The following is a 21357-nucleotide window of genomic DNA, read 5'->3' as shown; positions in this document are numbered from 1 at the left end:
TTTTGATTAGCAAGCTCTGGCAAGAGTGCGCGTTTTGGGGGTCAAGTCTGTATTGTAAACCCAGGCGTTGTGGGATGAGTATAAAATCTGGTCTTACCCATGCATCCCGCGCAAAGCCCCGTTCCCCAATGAACTGAGCTCTCTTCCATCACGAAGGATCGTGTAGCCAGAACATCAAAGGCTTATGTGATATACCCAGCACGCTGCCCCTAACTCCCATTACTCTCTCTCAGCTAAGCGAGCCGTCGACTCTTACGTCGGACTGCTCGGCTTCGATACCTATCGTTCCGCGCCTCCCGTTACAATCAAACAGCTTCTACCCCATCCAAACACAACAGTACGGACTGAACAGCGCGGAAGCCCCTGAACTCGGCAGCGGAAGAGGAACTAGTTTCACTGTGCCTCGCATAACACTTACATGGACCGACCAGCCTGTCTCAGGTGGGATATCAAGAACTTTCTTTTCAAGACTTGACGCAGTCAGGTCTTCTCACACCGACGTGAAGACAAGAAGTACCTCGACCAGTCCCTCGGCACCCATTCTACGTCACCGTGATTCGACGGTCCAATCTTGAGGCCCAAAAGAGCAAACAACCGAGCTTGGGGTCGGGAGCGTCAGCACCGGAAATACCTATACCACCAAAGGGGAAGTGCTTAGAAGTAGCAGCTACCGCCACGGCCGAACTATCCCACAGGAGGCGGCCCGACATCGCCACTAAGCGACAGACGAAGGAACAGCCAGGCCGCGGTGATTGGCAGCCAAACGGCGAGGTGTATTAGACCGGTCGCAACTTTGGCCGAACAGCATCGACTGGGGGCTGTCGACGACTCCTCAAGTCCAGCCTTTCGCAAAGTTCGCGAGCTGCATCGAGTCCAACTCTCAGCGTTGCGCCTCGAATCCATAGCGGGCGCCTGCCTGTAAGAGGGAGCGGGAAGCGCAGCAATAAACAGCCATCCCATCCTAGGTACCTCTACCCTTGGGGAGATCGATCTAGAGAGAGAGAGAGAGAGGCCCGCCCTGCCCCTCCATCGAATCGACCCTTGCACCAATCCCACTGTGGGCAGCTAGGTTGCTTGGGTACTTCCAAGTTCCCCGTCGGAGACTTCTCCAGCCAAGGCCCTCGACTTGATCCTCACTGAGGCCGCACACCCGCAGGCAGCCAATCAGACAGGGGCACCGTGCCTCCGGCTTCCCTAAATCGCTTCCAAGCACCACCCCCCCAACCTACAGATAGGGACCTAGAGACAGACCTAGGGTCGCACGCACCGCCGAGGCCCAAACCTTGTCCCAGTCAACTCGTCTCGACCGCTTGATTCTGAGGGTTGAGGTCTCACCGCCGCGACGGTTATCGGGGGACATTCGACCTACATATCAAGAGTGCTGCTAGCACGTCGTCTGCGAGACTCGGGCTTCTCCCGCCGCGATACTTGCAAGCATATACCATCCTGTGCTGTGACTGACATTCCCCGCCCGAGCATCAGGAAACCCAAGACGACGGTGAGTGGCGATCTGTCCTATAGTTACTGTGCGCAGCATCCGGCGACGGGCGGCCAGTCATTGGTGTCCCCAAAGGCAGCCATCTAACTAATCGTCCTGATAAGGGTCCAGTCCCTCTGCTCAGCTCAGCGCTCAGCTCAGCCAAACCCCAGCAGGAGCCCAACCCGATCAAGCCGACCGACTGCCCACGATACCGGGGCGCGGAAAACCAAGCGCAACAGAGTCCGTCTCGCAGCGCATCGCATCGCAATCGCATCGCATCGCACTTCCGCTTGATTCACTCTTCTTCTTCTTCCTCCCTCACACACACTCTCTCCTCCCTCCACAGTGACTTACATACGAACGAGTCCCCCATCGTATAGCGCAGGTGAGCAACCGTCTTCCTTTTCCTCTATTCCCATCCGCCATCCATCCCCATCGCCCGTGTCCGCCATCCCACCACGCCCACCAGAAGCCGCCCCCGTCTCCAACTTTCTCCACGGCCGTCTTCTCGATCCCCAGCTTCCATCGCCGTCCTCCGTCTCACATCCACCCACCCACGGGTCGCTGCCATTTCCCTCCACCACCCCTTGCTCCCACCCAGCCAGCCCATCACATCGCCTACCCGACAATTATAGTACCCCCCCTGCACATAAGCCGACGCTCGACACACCTTGGGAGACATAGCACACCCGAATCTATCTTTTTCATTTGGCCTGACCATACGCTACACAGACTTGTTCCCGACTACGGACGAGGAAAGCGACACATCAATTACCCCTACAACCACAACCCCGATCCATTCGGCCCCCGTCACCAAACAGCCGATTGAACCCGCACCTGTAGCAGTCTGACCAGCGTGTTGCCTTCCTTACGTTATCCTGTGCCATCTAGCCAGCCGACGTTCTGGTCCGTCTGACCGCAGAACCGCGGCGACGTTTCTTTCAAAAGACCGAAGCCTCCCGCCTCCTTGCGCAACATAAGCCCGAGCCGCCGCAATCCTGCGAAAGGCCTCGCGCACTGCCTTCCGAGTCTTGCACGCACCAGCAACAGCCAAACGACACCGACTTCCTCCTGGTGTCTTGCCCGTCCCCCCCTCCTCGTCTACTGTCGACCTTGCCGGCCAATCACCGGGCGCAAATCCCCTTGTTGGTTGCTGCGCGCACTCTCCTTATTGGAGAACTAGGAACTTCCAGGTGTCAGGTTACAACACCAACCATCTTAGTCACCCCAAGGGTGCCGGTACCATTACTCGACTCAGCCTTCCGGCTCGGACCCCTATCGCAGGGCAAAGGACAAAAAAAGGATCCCTCGCCCCTGGCGACTTTCAGTCATCAGCCCAACATCCCAACGCACGCCTTTGTGCTCGAGGTTTACTTCCCCAATCGATACGTCGCCTTCAGGAGCCTCGGTTCTGTATAAAAGACCGCCCAGCCTGACTCGTTACTCGGTTACATCGACGTTTCTTCCGCTTGAATCCAGAACACACCTGCGCAGATTCAAGAACTGCATGGCTCCGACGTGAACCCTCTTGCATCATACCACACGCACACCAACTGAAGCTTCCGAGCGGATCGAACGTGAGTGCCTATATTTCCCTCTAGTATTATTGCCGTTGCCTTGCATGGAGTCGCCCATCAGTGTTTGGTCAGATTCGCAAGGGGTTCCCCACACCATCGCGAACCATGCCTTTCGCATGTCCGCTCCCATAGTTTCGAGGTGCGGGGCAAACGCTTTTTATCTTGTTCCTTCATCCTGCCCTCGCGATACGACACCCTTGGCGAGACTTGGTGCTGACCGTCAGTGCAGGGTTCAGTTACGATCTGCCCATCACAAACGAACCGCATCTAACAACATCATCACGCATACACCATCGAAGCCCCCTCGGGACCAACACGAGTAACTGAGACTCGCCCGCGATGGCATCGTACGGCTTCAACCAATTCGGGGGAGGCCCGAACACCGGCAGTGGTGCCGGCATCGACCCCAACGACCTAGCCATGTCCGGAGGTCACGGCCAGCAGTACTCTTCGAACAACTTCAACGGAGGCTCTAATGGGTTCTCCAGTGGCTCGGCTCTGTTCGGCGACGAGGAACTCCTCGATACCCTAAACAGCCCGACCGAGCAGAACCAGTCCAACATGCACGGCCAGGATTTCAACGGCATGAACGGCGTCAACATGGGCTTCTCGCAAGATATCTACCCCTCTCAGATGAATGGGTATTCGAACACGCCAGATGGAGACCCCATCCAGAGCCCCTTTGTTCACAGCTTCGGCGCGCAACCACAATTCCACCAGATGCAGCGCCCATCCTTCGGCGCTTCCCTGCAGTCTCCGATGTCCTATTCGGGCTCGCCACACGCGACTGGCGAGGGCGAGGGCGACTTTCTGAGTGCCAAACCCCGGGCGCGGCTTACCCAGGCCCAAGCCCAGGCTATGCAGCGTAAAGCATCCAACACACGAAGCCCTCTTACACCCAACACGGCAGCTGCCATGGCCGCTCTGACCGTCGGCTCCAACGAATCCCCCGGATTTGGAGCCCAGCCGATCCGAACACCTAGCGGACATCATGAGAAGTCACCTTCTGGTCAATGGATGGCAACCCCGAAGAGCATGTCATCGTTTCCCGGATCCGGTCTGTCGTCCCCCATGCAGAACGGTTATGCACACCCACATCTGGCCGGCATGATCCAGAACGCTGGAACCTCGTTGCCTGCAAGGATGGGTGGGGCCGCGTCCGGTGTCAAGACACAAGACGAGAAGCGAAGGCGCCGCCGCGAATCTCACAATGCTGTGGAACGCCGCCGACGAGACAACATCAACGAGAGGATTCAAGACCTTAGCAAGCTGGTCCCTACGCACAGATTAGAAGACGAGAAGATCAAGAAGCTGCTCACCAACGGCACGCCTCTGTCTCCATCGCTGACCGGAATGTCTCAACCCGCACAAGCTACTTCTGGCCTGGCTGGTCCAGGCGCAAAGCGTGCGACTGGCACCGGCAGCATCACCACGGGGCTTCCCATGGACGAGAAAGACAAGGGCCCCAACAAGGGTGACATCCTCAACGGCGCCGTCAGCTGGACGCGGGACTTGATGTGGATGCTGCACCTCAAGATCCAGCAGCAGGAAGAGCTCGTCAATACCATTACCGAACTCGGTGGACATGTGCCTCTTGAGTTGACGGAAGATGAGAAGCGCATGCAATCAGAACTGCTCGAGGCTATGGCCAAGAGCGAACCACATGAATTCTCGTATTCACGATTCCTGGGGTCGGGTCTTCGCGTCCCACACCACACGGACTTTAGAGGTGAAGCCCTCAATGGCAGCAGTGCCGTTGACGCTATCTCCGTAAGTCCTGATGACCGCAGCCCTGGTGACCTCGACGCGGATCTTGGCAGCACCGACCAATTCTGGCTGGACCCCGATGAGGTCAAGGAAGAAGATGAATACGCCATGGACATGGCCCTCTAGGGGCTGTATGCCTCTTTGGCTGGTTTTCTTTATGGTCTCCTTTTTCAAGATTCCCGAAGCATACATCAGGCGATGGAGTTTTTGCACATTTATATTGGTGCATGTCGAGGAAGACTCATTCATCACGGTTGCATCAGGAGGTCGTTGGGGACGGACTGGCGTTACTGTGATTTCGGGATAATCGATAAGGATGCGAGCGAGGATGGGTTTTCTCGGCCGACATATCGATGTTCGGCCTCAGGTTCTCTGGATGGTCTCTCCGCGTTCTTTTTTCCCCTTTTCTCCCCCCGTTAGTCGCTGGGCGGACATTGATTTTCACCATGATACCTGAGCAGTCATTGCAGAGAGGAGTTTCACAGGGCACTATTTCCTCCGTTTGCAGCATTTCATTTTAGTTTCCTACGGTTTTAATCACGGGGAGAGCATTCTGAAGCATACTGTAGCCCCGTCTGAAGACAGGGGGGCATTATATAATCGCCTGTAGTTATCCAGTTATACAGCTTACACAACCCTGATCGTGTTTACTTGCATGACCCTGTGGAGATTGAAATTCAGTAACCAGTACGTAAACCATGGATGTCTATCACTGGAAATATTCCTACTGATCACCGTGAACGGCTGATTGCTAAGAGGGGAATGCGTCCTCTGAGTGAGGTCTGGCTGTTGCTTGATGCGGCCCGTGCACACCCGCTAAGTTGTTCTGTCGGACTGCTCTCTCTGTATTCTGAGTTGACCGTCCTAAACTACTCGATCCATCATCTAGCAGCTACTCGCCGACAGAGGCATTTACGTGCGTTCAACTCCTCAACCAGAGGTCAAAAGAGCTCATATCATCAAGTCCACCATTGCCTATTTGTGCGACTTCCACAGCGGTAATGTATAGCGAAGTGCCGTCATCACTGCTTGCATCATCAGACTGATACTATGTAGCCCACAAACCCATGATGCGCCAGATGCTGTCATGGTGACTGTCGTCCGCCTTACTGCTGTCTTCAGCATTGCATGACTGTTAAATGACCCCTGTCTCTCTCACGTAAGGGTCCACTGGGTTACTTAGCACGGCAGCCATCACAACAGCTGCGCGTCTTGCTCCAAAATGGCCGTCCCGGTGCTTCCCAACTCATCCAACTTTCTAGGCGTTGCTCTCGTGATCAATCGGTCTCGGGATGGCCCTCGCTTCGTGTTTCATTACCCGCCTCATATTCCAGCCGTTGACGCCCGTCCGTCGAGCCGAGGCACGGACTCTGACGACCTGGATGATGACGACGCTCTTATGGACCGCATCTCCAACCCCGCCGCCGGCGCATCCAGCGGCTCGCTGCCCAAGGGCGTCGACCTGGCCAACTGGAACCATGACGACCATCTCGAGACCGAGAGTGGGTCGCAGATCGTGCCTTGGGAGCACGTAGGTGGCTTTCCCACCCGGGACCTGGAGAGCATCCTGACCCCACCAAGAGCGTATGATAAGAAGCTGTTCTCTGTGTCGCTGGATCAGCTATGTGTGGCTTCATATCCCATCTGTGTCCCGGAGAACGGTGTGTGGAAGAAGAAGAAGAGGCAGCCCAAGTCGCGGCCGAGCCTCAGCATCAGAGCTGGGGGAGGCGATGACGGTATCGGGACGTCCAGGAATGGCGATTCGCCGGTTCTGGCTGCCAACATCCCCCAGATAGAGACTCATGACATGGCCGACGAGCCGCTCGGACAGGAGGCCATAGACGGACCAGAGGATGGTACTAATCCTGAAGAGAAGAAGAGTGGCATGACCATGTTCAACCTCGTCTTCATTCTCAACCCCAACAAGCACGAGACCAAGGAGCTTGTCGATACAGTCTACTTTCACATCATCCGAAAGATCATCAAGGCGTACAAGTACGCGCAACAGCGCAGCGACTTCGTCTGGAAAGAGTCCAAGCGAATCCTCCAGCTCAAAGACAAAGGCCGCGAGGACAAAACAAGGCTCAGCGTGCTCTGGCGTCAGATCCTCGAGACTTCGTCCCTCGCCTCGTCGATGCAGGACATCTATGAGGCCGTCCGAGCGAACAAGATAGCAGCGTTGCAGCTCGAGACGCCCGAAGGCACCGTCACGCATTCTGTGCAGATACCAGTGCCCTTTCACCTGCCTGATATTCCGGCTGCTGATGATGTCGAAGCAGAAGGACTTAGAGGCCTGTGGGTTACGACGGCAAACAACTTTGCAGATCTGGACATGGCGACTATTGATGACCTGTCGTTCCTCGACAAGACCTTTGCCCTACTCCTTCTCTACGATGAGAAGAAGATCATCTCTGAACTTCAAGCAGACGGAGATGATGCAACGAACGCGATGATCGAGTTTGTGCGTCTCAGCAAGCCCACCACATCCTTCCACAGTATCGGCCAGGGGCCTTCGCTGTCGCCCGCTCAAGTCCGCAAGTACGCGCAGCACTTCATATTCTGGAGACGCGCCATTGCTATCCCCCCTTTGCATGCGAGGGACGTGTATATCATGTCACCCAACAGCAAGACGTCGACGCTACCCCTGGCCAGCCAGACCTGGGCCAAGGCCTTTCCTCTGGCACCTCCCTTGCCCAACTTTCTCGCCGAACTGAGCACTGCCCCCCGGCCCTACAAGTTCTTTGCGCCTTCAAAGAACCACCGGCCGCAGTACCTGCAGATGCTTGCATGGCTCATGCGGGGTGGCTGGGTCACTCAGCTGTGTACGTTTGCGTATGTCGTCGTCTGGCCCGAGATACAATATGAAGTCGACTATCAGATTGAAGCAGACGAGATCAAGAATGCCAAGAACCCGTCCGCCACTGATGACAGTGCTTCATCCCCTGAAGCTCCGACCAGCCAGGGGTCGTCTTTCAATGGATCAGACTCTGGCGACGCGGACGAAGAAGCCGACCGGGAGAGAGCGTCATCGGCCGCCCAGGGGTCTTTTGCTTCCAAATCCCGGCCCTCCTCCCCAGCCTCCAAGGCTGACGAGGACGATTCCCTCATCCTCAGCCCCTCCGCGTCCGCGGCGCCGACCGACCCGCTCGAGCGGTCCGTGTCGTCGCTGCCGCTGCTGCCCGAGGCGCGCAACCCCAACGAGTCCATCGCCGAGGCGGCGCGGCTGACGCGGCTGGCGGACCGGCGGTCGCGGGCACACGCCGAGCACGCGGCACAGCACGCGCGCAAACGGGTGCCGGCGGCGACGGACCACCCGTCGCAGAACCTGGAGGCGGCGCACCTGGCGCACCTGGCGCCGTACATCATCCTCGACGCCAAGAAGGCGACGGGCAAGGAGTCCATGTACCTCAGCGCCATCGGGCGGCGCTTCAAGGACGCCCGCGTCCGCGCCAGCTGGCCCGTCTTCTGGAAGTACTTCAACGGCCACAGCGCCCTCGAGCGCGTCTGCCTCATGGAGGACCTCAAGCGCAAGGAGGCCTGGGCCCTCCTCACGGCCATGAGCGAGCACCTGATCACGGTGAGGCACTGGTAGGGGATGGATGGATGCGTGGGCGTACGTATATGTACAACTGCAAGAATAGTGCAGTAGTGCATAATATATGTAGATGGAAGGGGGATCATGGGGCGATTTAATCTAGTTGCGGTCGAGCGTAGTCTTAGGGGTAGTCAGTCATTGGAAAACTTGCATTTGGTCTACGAGCGCAAAACATTCCGGTAGACATCATGGCTCAAATCTATAATGTACCGCTTGCGTATATACTTTGAAAAAGAAAAGGAAAAACACATTCGTGATGGTCGTCGACGTCGTTCCAGCATAGGCAGCCGCAACTACTGCCAGATCGTGCCTTCCTGTCTCATTCCCGAGGCATTAGGACTGGCAGGCTCATAGTCAACTCCCTCTTCGACCCAGGGCCACCAAGGTTGTCTCTCACTTCCACCGAGGTGTTCGACACCTCCACTTTAGCCTCGCACCGTTCCCCGCCATCCTCACGCTCCAGCGTTCACAGGCTTGGCCTCTCAGAATCCCGCGCCCAGCACACCCAGCCCAACCCCGGCCATCATGCCCACCATGCACGGCGCGCCCGTGACGCGCGGGCCGGCGGCGTTGGCGGTGCCGACGTAGAAGCCGCCGGCGGAGCCCGTGGTCTCGCAGCGGGCGGCGGCGAGGCCGTGGCAGGCCTGGGAGCTGAGGCTGGCGCAGACGCTGGTGGCGCTGGCGAGGTCGAGGCGGGCGTGGGTGGGCGCCGTGGTGACGCCGCCGCCGCCCGGGACCGCGATGGTGACGGCGTAGCCGCCCGTGCCCGAGGCCAGGTCCGACGTGCACAGGGCGTAGTTGGCCGAGCACGACGACAGCGCCGACGCGCACGCCCCGCCGTTGGAGAAGGACGTCGCGATCGCCGGGAACGCGAACAGCGAGTTGGACACGTACGACACGCTCGTGCCGCCTGGTCCTGTCGTCGCCGTCGGTGCCGCGCCCGTGCATACTTTGCTGTCGGAGATGGTCAGCTTTCTTTCTCTTGGGTTCTCTTATCCAGATAGAGTAGCAGGGGAGCAGATGAGCATCGGGGACGGGGCCCGGGGTGAGTTTGTGGCAAGAGGAAGGGAAGTTCATACCCAAATGGGCAGCAGGCCGGGTTATTGCCCGAGTCCAGCGCGCAGGCCTGGCCATTGACGCAGCAGACGCCCGCGAAGACGGAGCCTTGGCTCTCGCAGCTGAAGTAGTTGGCTGGACATGTCGTATCACGGCGCTCGACGGCTGCGTAGTTGACAGGCGGCACGTAGTTGGCGGCTGTGAGTGAGGTGAGGGCCGAGGCGAGCAGGCCGCCGCTGCTAAGATGTCTTATCCTCATTGTCGGTCGCCCGTGCTGTGAGTATACTCTATATGAAAATGCGAGGGCCTAATAGGCTGTGGTAGCCCAGAGGTACGAAAAAAATAAAAACAAGCTGGATCTATATCGAGGCTCTCGGGCTGGATCGGCGGAATATTCGTTGCAGAAACGGGCAATTAAGCTTAAAGTGAGTCTCTGAGTAGCGGCAAAGCCTCACATTCACCGCTGGAGGTGGAGAGCTTGTCTGAGTTGTACTGCAGGATCCTGGGTCGGCGGAGCTGGCAGGTGATTCAGGCCCAACGTGGTGCGCAATTGAAGCACAGTATCAATCCTCCTGGGGACCTGGGGGTTGTCCTCGATAAAGAAGCCGCAATTATCGGATGGACGTCATCCCCCTTTGATTCATCAAATTACCTCAAAAATCTTTCCGTCGAGATTCTCAGGTGGTTGGCATCGTGAGCTCCTACCACATGATGTCAAGGGGTCCCTGGTAGACCCAGCAACCACTGGACAATGCCCGCCTATCCACTGTCGGGTCCTGGTGTGGGGGATGTCAATGGAGCCCGCCCGGAGTCCTACAGTAGCTTAACGACCAGCGCCAAAGCTGACAGGGGCTGCCTGCCCTTGGGTACCGCCCCCCCTCCAACCCTCGGGTCCAGTGCGCTGGTGGCCTAGGTCGCCTTCCAATTAGAGTACTGGCCCGTGCGTCCGCAGCCCTTTTTGGCTCGTTCGATGGTTTTTGACTGCCAAGTCGAACCACCCCATTCGGCCAGGACGAATATCAGTGCCACCGGTAGACTGCAGAGGCACGACAGACCTGCTACCGACATCTTCCGCGGATGATAGCGAGGTGACCGGCTGAGCTGCATGTATCAGGAGCAATGAGTTCCTTCGGAAGTCCCGGGTCAGGCCCCTATACAGGAAAACCCATCCCGTAAGTTTCTCGCCGGCACGCCGCCATGACTTCTCGCAGCCCAGTTCTCTGATGGTGCGCATAACAGACCGGAAAGGGGCAGCTTCCCCCTCGACCATGATGGCGAGTGCAAGGACGTGATGCAGACCTACCTCAACTGCCTCAAGAAGGTGAAGGGCCACAATGATCCCGCCTGCCGCGAGCTGGCGAAGAACTACCTGACGTGTCGGATGGACCGGTAAGCTGCTTGATGTTCGAGAGGGCTCCGGATTGCGTATGCTGACGAGGCGGGCCAGGAATCTGATGGCGAAGGACGATTTCAAGAATCTGGGCTTTGGCAACGAGAAGCCCAAGCCCGAGCCCAAGGAGCCGGAAAAGGGGGTCAAGGGCGAGCTGCACTGGTAGGATCCCGCGAGCGAAGCAGAGATGAGAACGAGACACAGGCTCTCAGGTCGCTTCAAAGAAGTGCAGGCTATCATGTACTGGGTTCGGTACGACTTTTCTCACCTCAGACCCAATTATCTCTGGATCATCAGAGGTTAGGGATACCTGACGGGCTTGCTGGCGTATCGGATGCTAGTCTGTCATCGAAGAAATGTTGGGAAGCTCCAAGCCTGGTCACCCTGCCCGCAGGGGTGTTACGAGTGCGCCCGCACATGGAAGTATCGTCTCGAAAAGCGATACGATGGATAGCGCGGAGCCTGTACCAACCTGGAGGAAGATACTATCGTGGGAGCAATGTTTGTTCCAGTTGTACCATATTGTACAATAATTCAAAGTTTAGCCCGGTTCATTTGAGAGGTCTCGACCGTCGCCCAGCATCGCACAACAGACTCAAAGAACCGAAATAATCCAATCTGAGCTAGGCAAACTCATGAAAACTGAGTATAACAATTCTGTCTCACCCGTAGGCTTTGTGCAACGGTTGGTTTGCCCACATTGGCTTATTTCCACTGTATGTCCGCCGGTCACGGGCCGCGGGGGAGACTGGCTGGTTGGCATCCGGGGGGCTTTAGCGCGAGCCTTGGCTCCGGGGAACTCGGTCACGTCTGGCTATAAAACGTCATTGGTAACTTACAACTACCTCCAGTAGCCATCGGCGTGCTGCACAGCAGTGATCTGAAGAATCATTCCTCTAATGTTAAAGACGTAGCGATCTCGGTGTTGGATACTGGCCAGGATGCTATCTCGTGTTAGAGCTGTGTCAGGGGCGACACCAAGGTTACCGAGGCTTACTGGCAGCCGGAGCGCCTTCAGCAGCACGCGAGCAGCCCGCAGCTACGACGCGACGCTGAGGAACCTCAAGATAGGAAAACACACCCGCGTGATTTTCCAAGGCTTCACAGGTAATTCGATTAGTCCTGGTAACAGTGCACAGCCGGGGTCACAGTATGCTAATCAGACCCCAGGGAGACAAGCAACGGCCAATGCCAAGGAGTCCATCGAATGGGGCACCAACATAGTGGGCGGCGTCACGCCTGGACGTGAAGATGAGCACCTTGGCCGTCCTGTCCTGCCCTCCGTCAGAAAGGCAAGACAGCCGCCCCGAATTCTGGAAAAGCACTCGGTCTAACATGTAGGGAAAAGGCTATGGAGGTCCTGAAACCAGACGCCACGGGAATCTACGTCGCCGCGCACCAAGCCACCGCTGCCATTGAGGAAGCTATTGAGGCCGAGGTCCCTTTAATCGTGGCTGTGGCGGAGCATATCCCTGTGCATGACTTCTTGAGGGTAATAGAAACAGGCGTTCCAGGTTGACTTTGGTGTTGCGGGCGCTGATCTCATAGTAGATTCACTCGATGCTGAGAACTCAGTCCAAGTCCAGGGTAGTTGGTGCCAATTCCCCCGGGATAATTTCTTCCGTGGGAAAGTGTAGGATAGGCTTCCAACCGCTACCATGTTTCGCACCGGGCAAGATCGGTATCGTTGCAAGGTCCGGGACACTGAGCTACGAGAGTAAGTTGTCTACCACGGGAGACAGGTCATGTTCTTACCCATTTCTCAGCTGCCGCCTCAACTCTGCGTTCTGGTTTAGGTCAGAGTATGTGCATAGGTGTAGGTGGAGATATCCTACCCGGCACGACTTTGGTGGATGGGCTGAAAATCCTGGCCGAGGACGATGATACAGAAGGCATTGCCCTCGTTGGTGAGATTGGAGGAAATACTGAGCTCGAAGCCGCTGACTGGATCCGACAATATAGAGCTTCAACGAAGAATCCAAAGTGAGCATATATGTTTGACTACATACACGTTTCACTAACCTGAGGCCTTGCAGACCTATCGTAGCTATCGTTGGGGGAATTAATGCGGTACCTGGCCGCATCATGGGACACGCAGGTGCTTTTGCCCTCCCCGGAGAACCAACCGCAGCAGAGAAGGTAGACGCCTTGAAGGCAGCAGGCGCTACGATCATAAACCACCCCTCAAGGTTTGGCTCTGCGTTGAAGACATTACTGGACGGTACAAAACCTAGTGGCCATGGCGTTGCATCCAACGGCAACCCTCCTTTGAGCAGAGGCATGCACACGTATGCTCGCCGGCCCCAGCCACCTCACAGCACAGAGTCTGCCCAAAGAGGTATGTGTCAGAGGAGAACGTTGTACCTGACACAGCAAACGGCACTCGATCTGCTCCAAGTCCGGGGCATCAGCGTGCGTGAAGGCTTCACTGGCGCAACCGAGCGGCTCCTCGCGGTAACTATTAATCGAACCTCAAGGAACCCGTGCATTATTGCTTCCCCGACAGGCGACGCAAGGGACGGGAAAACGTTCGACTTTGACTATAACAAAGGCGCCGCGGACCTCCCGACCGGCGACATCGCCCGAGCCCTCGGCCTGAACATGACCGGCACAGTTTCACTCGACAGCTTCCGGAAGCTGGTGATGGAGCTGACGACGCTATTCGCGGAAAAGGAGGCGTTCCTGCTCGAGACGTGGGTAATGGAGACATCGGACGCCTCGGGCGGGCTCGCGGCCTCGCGGGCGCGCTTCGGCTTCGACGACGCCGCCTACCGCAGCTGCCAGCGCCAGGGCGACATCCACGCGCTGCGCGACGTGGCCTCGGAGGACCGCCACGAGGTCGCCGTCGAGCGCGACGGCATCGTCTACGTCAAGCTGCCCGACCCCGGCGGCAACATCGGCACCCTGGTCAACGGCGCCGGCCTGGCCATGAACACGGTCGACGCCCTCGCGGACGCCGGCGGCCGCGCCGCCAACTTCTTGGATACCGGCGGCAAGGCGACCAGCGAGACGGTCAAGAAGAGCTTCGAGGTCATCCTGACGGATCCCAGGGTTAAGGTTAGTGATACACCCCTTTCTCTGGCCTTTCACTGCTCAAACGCCGGCTGGTCTTTCAAAGCCACATACGGGTCTAGCAAGCTGACCTCTCCGTCATAGTGCATTTTTGTAAATATCTTCGGCGGTCTGACGCTTGGTGATATGATTGCGCGCGGCGTAGTGCTCGCTTTCAAGGACCTCCACATGACGGTGCCGGTCGTCGTGCGGATACGCGGGACCAACGAGGAGGAGGGCCAGCGCATCATCGCCGAGAGCGGGCTGCCGCTCTATGCGTTCGATGACTTTGACGAGGCGGCCGAAAAGGCCATTGAGCTGGCGAATCAAGCATAGCGCTTATCGTATAAATCGATTTGGACAGTGACATTGGATCTCTGATTCAGCATAGAATGTCTTTTTCTATTCTGCTTCTCTATAATTACACTTGTGAATGAACCCAGAAGTAATCAGACGCGCTCGAAAGACCACAGGCCCTTGGCATAGGCAAGGCTCGTACGTGTGGCTATGGAGGCGCGTTCCATGGCGTCCTGCCGCCTGGACGCGGTTCGGAAGACGCCGTCGTCGCGGAGGGCGCCCTCCCTCTCCTCCTTGTTGAGGTGCGCGGCCTCCATCTCGCGGAGCTTCCACGACCGCAGCGCCCACATGAAGAGGAATGCCGCCAGGTACATGAACCCGATGAAAAGCTGCGCCGCGCGGTACCCGCGCTGTCTGATCTCGAGTACGATGACCTCGGCAAACGTGGCCGGTAGGACGAGGATAATCCAGCTCAGGGACAGCCCTGTAGTTGGTGTTAGCAATGATTCGCATGGTGACTGGTTGTGACGGCGGGAGGGAGAGGTATTTACCGGAGGGAAGAAGCTGAAGGCCTATCACTTCGGCCAGCACAGGGGCTGCCGTCGCCCATATAACGCCGGCGACGGTACCGGCGAGCATGGCAAAGACGATGCACGTCGCAAGGTTCGTAGAGAAGAGCCACAGCGTGACACACATGATACCACAGAATGCGGTACACAGCCCGGCGACGTTGAGTCGCCCCACAGAATCGCTCGACAGTCCGATCACCGGACGGCCTAGTCCTTGTGCAACTGTTGTATGTTAGTCTGCTTTGCTTGTTGTTGGGTGGAAGGGACATGGGCTGCCCGGGAACCTACGATTGAGCAAAGCTCCCACAAGAGACGCTTGACTGGCTGTCAAACCAACAGACTGGCAGTAGTCGACGATGCTGAAGACCAGGGCAGTGTACGGAATCATGGAGAATATCATCCAGCCCTGGTACAAGAGGAACGGAGGACGCTTAAACAGCTGCCAGTTGAGGGCGATGTGAACAGATCCCACGGCCTGGTTCCGATCGCGGATCAAGTAGCTGCATATGCTGTTAACCACGAAGCAGAGGATCGCGAGAATCCGGAAGGCCCAGGGCAGACCGATGCTGGCGATCATGGCGTTCGTGCCCAGCGAGTACGTCAAGCCGCCGAACCCCGAACCCGCGGCGGCGCAGGCGTTCGCCAGGGACCGCTTCTTGTTGAACCATTGCGAAGGCACAGGGACGGAAGACACGAAGATCAATCCCATCCTGCTCTGAGTGTCAGCCAGACGTCAATTTCCTTCGCAGAAGGACCGGGATTACTTGCCCTATGCCAAAGCAAATACCCTGGCTCAGAACTAGGTGCCATATCTCCGTAGTGAAAGAAGCTCCGATAAAGGCAATGCTGCCAAGGTGTAAGCAAGGAAGCAACATCAGATGACATCTGCACTCTGCCAGAACTTACGTCTCGAAGACTGTACCGAGGAAGATGGTCTTCCTTGTTCCAAACCTCTTGTGGCCTGCGAGGATTGTCGCGATTGGCGATACCAGGAGAGCTACGTGGAGATGAGCAATTTGGAGTTGATTAGTATGCAGGTGCTGAATACACGTACCAAATCCGACGGAGACACCACCGACAAATGCGAAGCCGAGGGTCGTCGCGCCCTCGAACGTGTTGTTCCTGAGGTAGTATGCCAGGAAGACGGCAAAGGACTGGTCAAATATAGAGTCAACGCCTGACGCATGTCTCACTTGAGCGTGTAAGTTTGCGAAAGGTCCCTTACCGAATTCAAGCCCCAAGTATGCGCATTCAGCAGGGCAGCGGCAAGGACAACGACCCTAAGAAGCCGTTTGAGTCAATACGGTATCCTGGTGACTGGAAGTATAAAAAGCAGATAAGGTGATGGATGGCATCCGCAGTGCAAAGCCGGGGGCTGACCAACCAGCCATATCCGCCCTCTTTCAGCTGTTCGGGCGGCTGTTGCGCGACGGACGCAACTTGAGCCTCATTGGCCGGCGCCGTCGCCGTCGCCGTTGTAGTTGCCTCGCCATCGTGGTCGTCCGGCTTGGTCTCGGAATCACTCATGATGCCCAGACCACGTTCACACAGTTTCACGAGAGGGACAAAAAGAGGGAACCCAGCACCTCATCATGGGCATGGATGGAGGCACGTAGTGCACGGCGGGAGTGGTTCAGGACTTTTGTCCCGCGGGTTCGGCCCCAGGATGCCATTTTCCCCGGAAATAACGTAATAGCGAAAGTCAGGGTTCGTCTGCCGGCTCAGTTCCGACAGATGGATAGGCAGGTGTGCGCGCGCGTGGGAATAAGGGTGCCGGCTATCCACCTGGGCGAGATTCTAGTGTGCTGCGCGGAAAGGTCTCCACTCGAGGTAAAGTCTACTGTACATGACGAGCCTGACAAGCTTCTCTCCGCAAAAAGGCGTGTTGGTGACACAAAGTGTCAGCCTGGCGTGCACCAAATCTACGTTGGGTTGGGGGTAGGAGACGGCTCAGATTCCCGAGCCGGGTATGGTGGAAGCTAGCGACCCAATCACAAGAGTCCTGCTGCTGGATGGAGTGTCGCTTCTACTGAGTAACGAAGTAGTTGAGGGCGTCGCCCTCGCGAACCGCGAAGCCGAGGCCGTGGGAGAGCAATGCCAAGCTCAAGTTTCCCGCAAGGCGTCATCAGACTCTTTGCCGTAGCTCGGTGGTCGGGCATGAAGAAGCGACGTGTTGTACATGCATAGCCATATGCTGTATGCTGTATCTTAATTCTCCCGCGTTTCTCCAACGGGTGAATGAGTGTAACGATAGTCAAGTATGTCCATAGTAGGATTAGGATTGGTATCAATTTGGAGACCGATGATGTGTATGTGAATACATAACTTACACACAGTAGACTTAAGTGGCGACGTCCGCGGACAATGTCCAGCCGACGGGGTTCCCTGTCCAGGACGGGCCGGGTAAGTTGGTCGTCGCGCAACACCACAGCAACTCTGATGGGTTTGAGGTTCTACAGATCGGCAATGCATGCGCTGCAGCATCTTTGCATGATTTGGTAGGGTGACAACACACACACAGAGAGAGAGGGAGGGAGAGGCCAAAGAGCACTGGACTGCAGTCTCACCGCAGAAAACCCCGTTGGGCCCAATCTCCGCGCCCGGCCGCCCACAGACCAGCGGTCGCCCTGGGCAACGTGGTATGCGCCGGAGCCAAATAAAAAACTGGGCTGACCCTGGTCGTGCCGGGGAAGAGATTCGCTTCTGATTGACCAGCACACGGGCAGAATTCCACTGAAGAAACCTACCTGGGGGACTAACGAGAGACACAACCCGGCACCCAGCTTCATGCATGATATGTAACTGCCTGCGTGGCCTGGCACACTTGACTCATCTCAGATCCAGACTCCCTTTTCCATGGCAACATTGGCCTCTTGTGTTCGTAGCCCAGTAAACAGCATCATATCGTCATTGTCATTGTTACTCTGTAGTACCTACCTAGAGACCTGCTCGCCCTGCTTTCAACCACAACGTGCCCAATTATTTACTTATAGCTTCCCTCACGTCCTTCGTCCGTATTGGGCTTCATCCCCAGAGCAAAGCTTCCCCAAAACACAGCAGAGCAGCACCGGCCAAAACACAGCGAGCTAGCCAGCCAGCCGCTTCGAGCATGCCCACCATGCCACTCCGCGGCAAGTCCAAGGAGAGGACGGCGACCCGGAAGGTCACGCCGCCGGAGCCTGCATACATGGACAGCAAACAGTTCGGTAGGCGTCTGAACGCTTGAGGCCCAAGTGTCTGTATCTCGTGAGCCGGGACTGACTGACATGACTAGCTTCGTATCTGGCCAGCCTGCGCGACAACCGCGTCAGTCGACCTGGTGGTGCTCGACCGAACCCGTCCACCGCATCACCTCGTCCGTCCATCGGCACGCCCTCGATCCGGCCAGAGTCCTCCGCTTCTGGCCACGTGCGTACCCATTCAGATGTCCAGAAACCACACAGCATACGGCCGAGTCTTGCCGGGAGCATTGCTTCACGCTATTCGACCCTCTCTGGCCGTGACTATTACCCAGACAAGCAAAGCCCGGTGAAGGCGCTCAAGCCAGATGAGGTCGTGGGCTCTGCCACATACATTGAGCGGGGGACCCGCTGGATGGAGAAGGAAGAGGCCGTCTCGCTCCGCACAGCCATGGAGGACATGGACCTTAAGGACAAGCACGAGACGGGCAAGAGCACACCGAGCGACGAAGATGACGATTCTCGTCTGTACAATGCCGCCCTCGACGAGGCCGCCGAGCTCGTCTGGCAGCACCAGAACGGTGTCAAACCTCCCGAGCCCGGGACGCCCTACCGCTACAAGCCGCATATGAGAAAGGATAGCTACGCCCATGCTCGCACCGCTAGCATAGGAAGATACGGTGGCGATATCATGGCCACGGGATTGGCGAGAGATACTACACGCTCCGTCTCGGGCAGTTCGTCAGGGAGCGAGGGAAGACGGTCGATGGAGAGCCCGCGCGTCAGTATGGACGGCCAGCGACAGACTTCAACAGATTCGACAAGATCAAAACCCTATGGCAGCCTGGACCAGCGGATTTCTGGAGTGGAACGTCGCCGGAGCAGCATGAAACGCAACATCAGCGGCGAAGTCCAGAGACCCTTTTCCGGAGACCAGATCTGGGAGGAGCCAGAGGGCGAAGCATCCAAGCCGAAGCCCGTGGACGAGCCAGTTATTGAGTTCTCGCAGCCCCTCAAGCTGAAGCTGCGCAACCCTTTGAACAAGGTTCAATTTGCCCCTGAAGCCCTCCCAGAGGAAGACAAGCCTGCTTCAGCCCCTGCACCTGCACCTGCAACTGCAACTGCACCTGCAAAGCCCCTGCAAAGAGTTGAAATTTACAAGAACCCGCCCTCGCAGTCCAAGAACCCCAGCTATACTACAAACTCGTCAAAGCCTGCGGGCCCGCGAGCTGCCAACGACAGTGTTCCCAAGAAGAATGGCATTGAGATCCGTGGTGACGATATCCGTCAGGCCACAAGCTTCAAGCTCGGGGACCGCAGCAAGAAACTACCCACGCCGTCGGCCGTCAGTGACCGCCCCGGGCGCCCAATCGTAAGCTTCGATAATGACTGGAAGCCCCCGGAGGAGGCGGCTGCTGATAAAATACCAGAGCCCAGAAAGGAGTCCAGCCGCTTCCCTGTCGGGGTCCGACAGAGCCACCAAGACCAGGAAAGACCGGAGAGCAAGTCCCAGCCCAAGTCGGGCTCACAAGCACCAACGCTCCCGCCCATCCCTTCTATCTCATTTACGCCGGATTTTCAGACTCCGGCAGCGACCACGCCACGCCCATCAACCTCTAGCACACCGTCCATCCCAAGTATTTCGGTAGAAGCACCGGGGGGCAGCACTACTAGCCCCAGCATCCCAGCTGTGGTTTTGACTCCCGACGACAGCCCTACTCTGCCCACTGCTGTGCCCACGATTGTATTGCCAGGTGATGACGAGGGCCCAAGCATTCCGGTGATCGTAACCCCTGACGATGGAGGCAAGAAGGGCGCGACCAGTCAAACTCCGGCACGGCCTCTGCCAGTACCGTCGAAGGCTAGTTCGCATGCCCGTAACAGCCGAGGTGGTTCCCGGAGCCACTGGTCTCCCGCCCCTGGCGCCATCTCCGCTCGAGCTACCGCCGTCTGCCACGAGTGCTCTTTCCCGATCGAGGGGCGCTTCGTCTCGCTCCGCGGAGGGCCAGAGCGCTTCCATCCCCAGTGCTTCACATGCTACACATGCGGGACGTCGCTGGAGGCGCTCGAGATCTCGCCCGAGCCCGACTCGTTCCGCAAGGAGCGCCTGAGCCGCATCGCGCGGCGCGAGGCCGGCGAGCCGCTGCCCGAGGAGCCCGGCAAGACGATGGCCGAGGACGGCGACGCGCGGCTGCGCTTCTACTGCCACCTGGACTGGCACGAGCTGTTCGCGCCGCGGTGCAAGACGTGCACGACGCCCATCATCGGCGAGCACGTGGTGGCGCTGGGCCACCACTTCCACTACGGGCACTTCTTCTGCGCCGAGTGCGGCGACCCCTTCGAGCGCGGCATGACGCACATCGAGAAGGACGGCTACGCCTGGTGCGTCGCCTGCCAGACCCGCCGCACCGAGCGCCGCGCCCCCAAGTGCAAGCGCTGCCGCAAGCCCGTCATCGGCCAGTACGTCCAGGCCCTCGGCGGCGAGTGGCACGACGAGTGCTTCCGCTGCGGCGCCTGCGGCGGCGGCTTCGACGACGGCCAGATCTTCCCCGTCGGCGACGGCATCCGCTGCACCGCGTGCCGCATGCGCGAGCTCAAGGCGTGAGCGGCCTCGGAATGGAAAAGAAAGGAGGGGGTGGTCGAGTCGGGTTTGGATGTATTGCCTTGCCTTGATGATATCTGGTCGCGTGCTTTTCTCACTGAGGAGGTAACACAACTGGTCGCCGGTGGCCGGTACCCAGGGCGCGTCTTGATGAGAAACGGAAAAGGTGTCTAAATAGGGGAAGGCCGGAGAAGGCGTTTGTTATTCTACAGCTCGCTCACGCACTCACTCGTTTGGCAACACGGAAGAGAATCGAGGCTGATTGGTGTAATGGATGGATTTTGATTTTGAAAGGGGTGTTTTCGTGTAATTTGACTGGGGGGAGGGTATACGGAACTCGCTGGCGTTTCTGAACTGCTTGGATTTTGGTTGATTTTGAGTTCTCTCGAGGGGCGTTAATACACGATGGGATGATGTTGATGATGACCTGCGAAGTGTCTTTTTCTCTGTGCTTGTTTCGGCGTCTATGTGCGATCTTTCCGGCTCGACAGACCATGCCATCGTGATCTTGGTTTGACACGATGTACTTGGTGCCTTCCTTCGGCTTTGGTCTCTCGAGTGTGTTCGTGGAAGACGCAATTTTCTACTTTACTATATCCCAGGTGTAGCTTACGCCGCCACAAAAGCTCCGGCTCCATGGCCATCGGCATGTTCAGACTGGGACACGAATGCTCCAAGCAAGGCAGGTGAATGGGATGAATATTAAGGAAAAAGAACGTAGATCATGAAATCACGAGAAAGGCGTCGCAAAAGACAACAATGTGATCGTGACTAGTGGCATCGTGAATTCTCTG

At 57.5% G+C, this 21357-nt stretch overlaps 7 protein-coding genes across 7 annotated transcripts; 5 read left to right on the top strand and 2 right to left on the bottom strand.

Annotated features, from left to right (window-relative positions):
• Positions 1–3396: 3396 nt before the first annotated feature.
• On the top strand, positions 3397–4950 carry JN550_006229 (uncharacterized protein; the record flags this gene model as incomplete). The annotated part of the gene is made up of 1 exon (XM_049317945.1): positions 3397–4950. One exon carries the CDS (start codon positions 3397–3399, stop codon positions 4948–4950), a length of 1554 nt encoding a protein of 517 aa, XP_049171789.1.
• Positions 4951–6046: 1096 nt separating this feature from the next.
• JN550_006228 (uncharacterized protein) lies at positions 6047–8416 on the top strand (the record flags this gene model as incomplete). The annotated part of the gene is made up of 1 exon (XM_049317944.1): positions 6047–8416. The coding sequence occupies one exon, from the start codon at positions 6047–6049 to the stop codon at positions 8414–8416; it is 2370 nt and encodes a 789-aa protein (XP_049171788.1).
• A 485-nt stretch (positions 8417–8901) lies between these two features.
• On the bottom strand, positions 8902–9734 carry JN550_006227 (uncharacterized protein; the record flags this gene model as incomplete). Its single annotated transcript, XM_049317942.1, has 2 exons — positions 8902–9373; positions 9499–9734. The coding sequence occupies 2 exons, from the start codon at positions 9732–9734 to the stop codon at positions 8902–8904; spliced, it is 708 nt and encodes a 235-aa protein (XP_049171787.1).
• An 860-nt stretch (positions 9735–10594) lies between these two features.
• JN550_006226 (uncharacterized protein) lies at positions 10595–11031 on the top strand (the record flags this gene model as incomplete). Its single annotated transcript, XM_049317941.1, has 3 exons — positions 10595–10647; positions 10715–10864; positions 10923–11031. 3 exons carry the CDS (start codon positions 10595–10597, stop codon positions 11029–11031), a joined length of 312 nt encoding a protein of 103 aa, XP_049171786.1.
• A 775-nt stretch (positions 11032–11806) lies between these two features.
• On the top strand, positions 11807–14252 carry JN550_006225 (uncharacterized protein; the record flags this gene model as incomplete). The annotated part of the gene is made up of 7 exons (XM_049317940.1): positions 11807–11972; positions 12036–12148; positions 12214–12357; positions 12417–12582; positions 12632–12848; positions 12902–13922; positions 14022–14252. 7 exons carry the CDS (start codon positions 11807–11809, stop codon positions 14250–14252), a joined length of 2058 nt encoding a protein of 685 aa, XP_049171785.1.
• A 113-nt stretch (positions 14253–14365) lies between these two features.
• JN550_006224 (uncharacterized protein) lies at positions 14366–16309 on the bottom strand (the record flags this gene model as incomplete). The annotated part of the gene is made up of 7 exons (XM_049317939.1): positions 14366–14697; positions 14765–15004; positions 15071–15492; positions 15689–15779; positions 15837–15936; positions 16008–16062; positions 16167–16309. 7 exons carry the CDS (start codon positions 16307–16309, stop codon positions 14366–14368), a joined length of 1383 nt encoding a protein of 460 aa, XP_049171784.1.
• Positions 16310–17900: 1591 nt separating this feature from the next.
• Positions 17901–20566, top strand: JN550_006223 (uncharacterized protein; the record flags this gene model as incomplete). The annotated part of the gene is made up of 2 exons (XM_049317938.1): positions 17901–17988; positions 18057–20566. 2 exons carry the CDS (start codon positions 17901–17903, stop codon positions 20564–20566), a joined length of 2598 nt encoding a protein of 865 aa, XP_049171783.1.
• Positions 20567–21357: the final 791 nt, after the last annotated feature.

The sequence above is a fragment of the Neoarthrinium moseri genome, assembly GCF_022829205.1.
Source record: "Neoarthrinium moseri strain CBS 164.80 chromosome Unknown scaffold21_Wmoseri_CBS_16480, whole genome shotgun sequence".
Taxonomy (NCBI): Eukaryota; Fungi; Ascomycota; class Sordariomycetes; order Amphisphaeriales; family Apiosporaceae; genus Neoarthrinium; species Neoarthrinium moseri.
The sequence above is the reverse complement of the archived record's forward strand: the minus strand, read 5'-3'. Positions and strand labels throughout refer to the sequence as shown.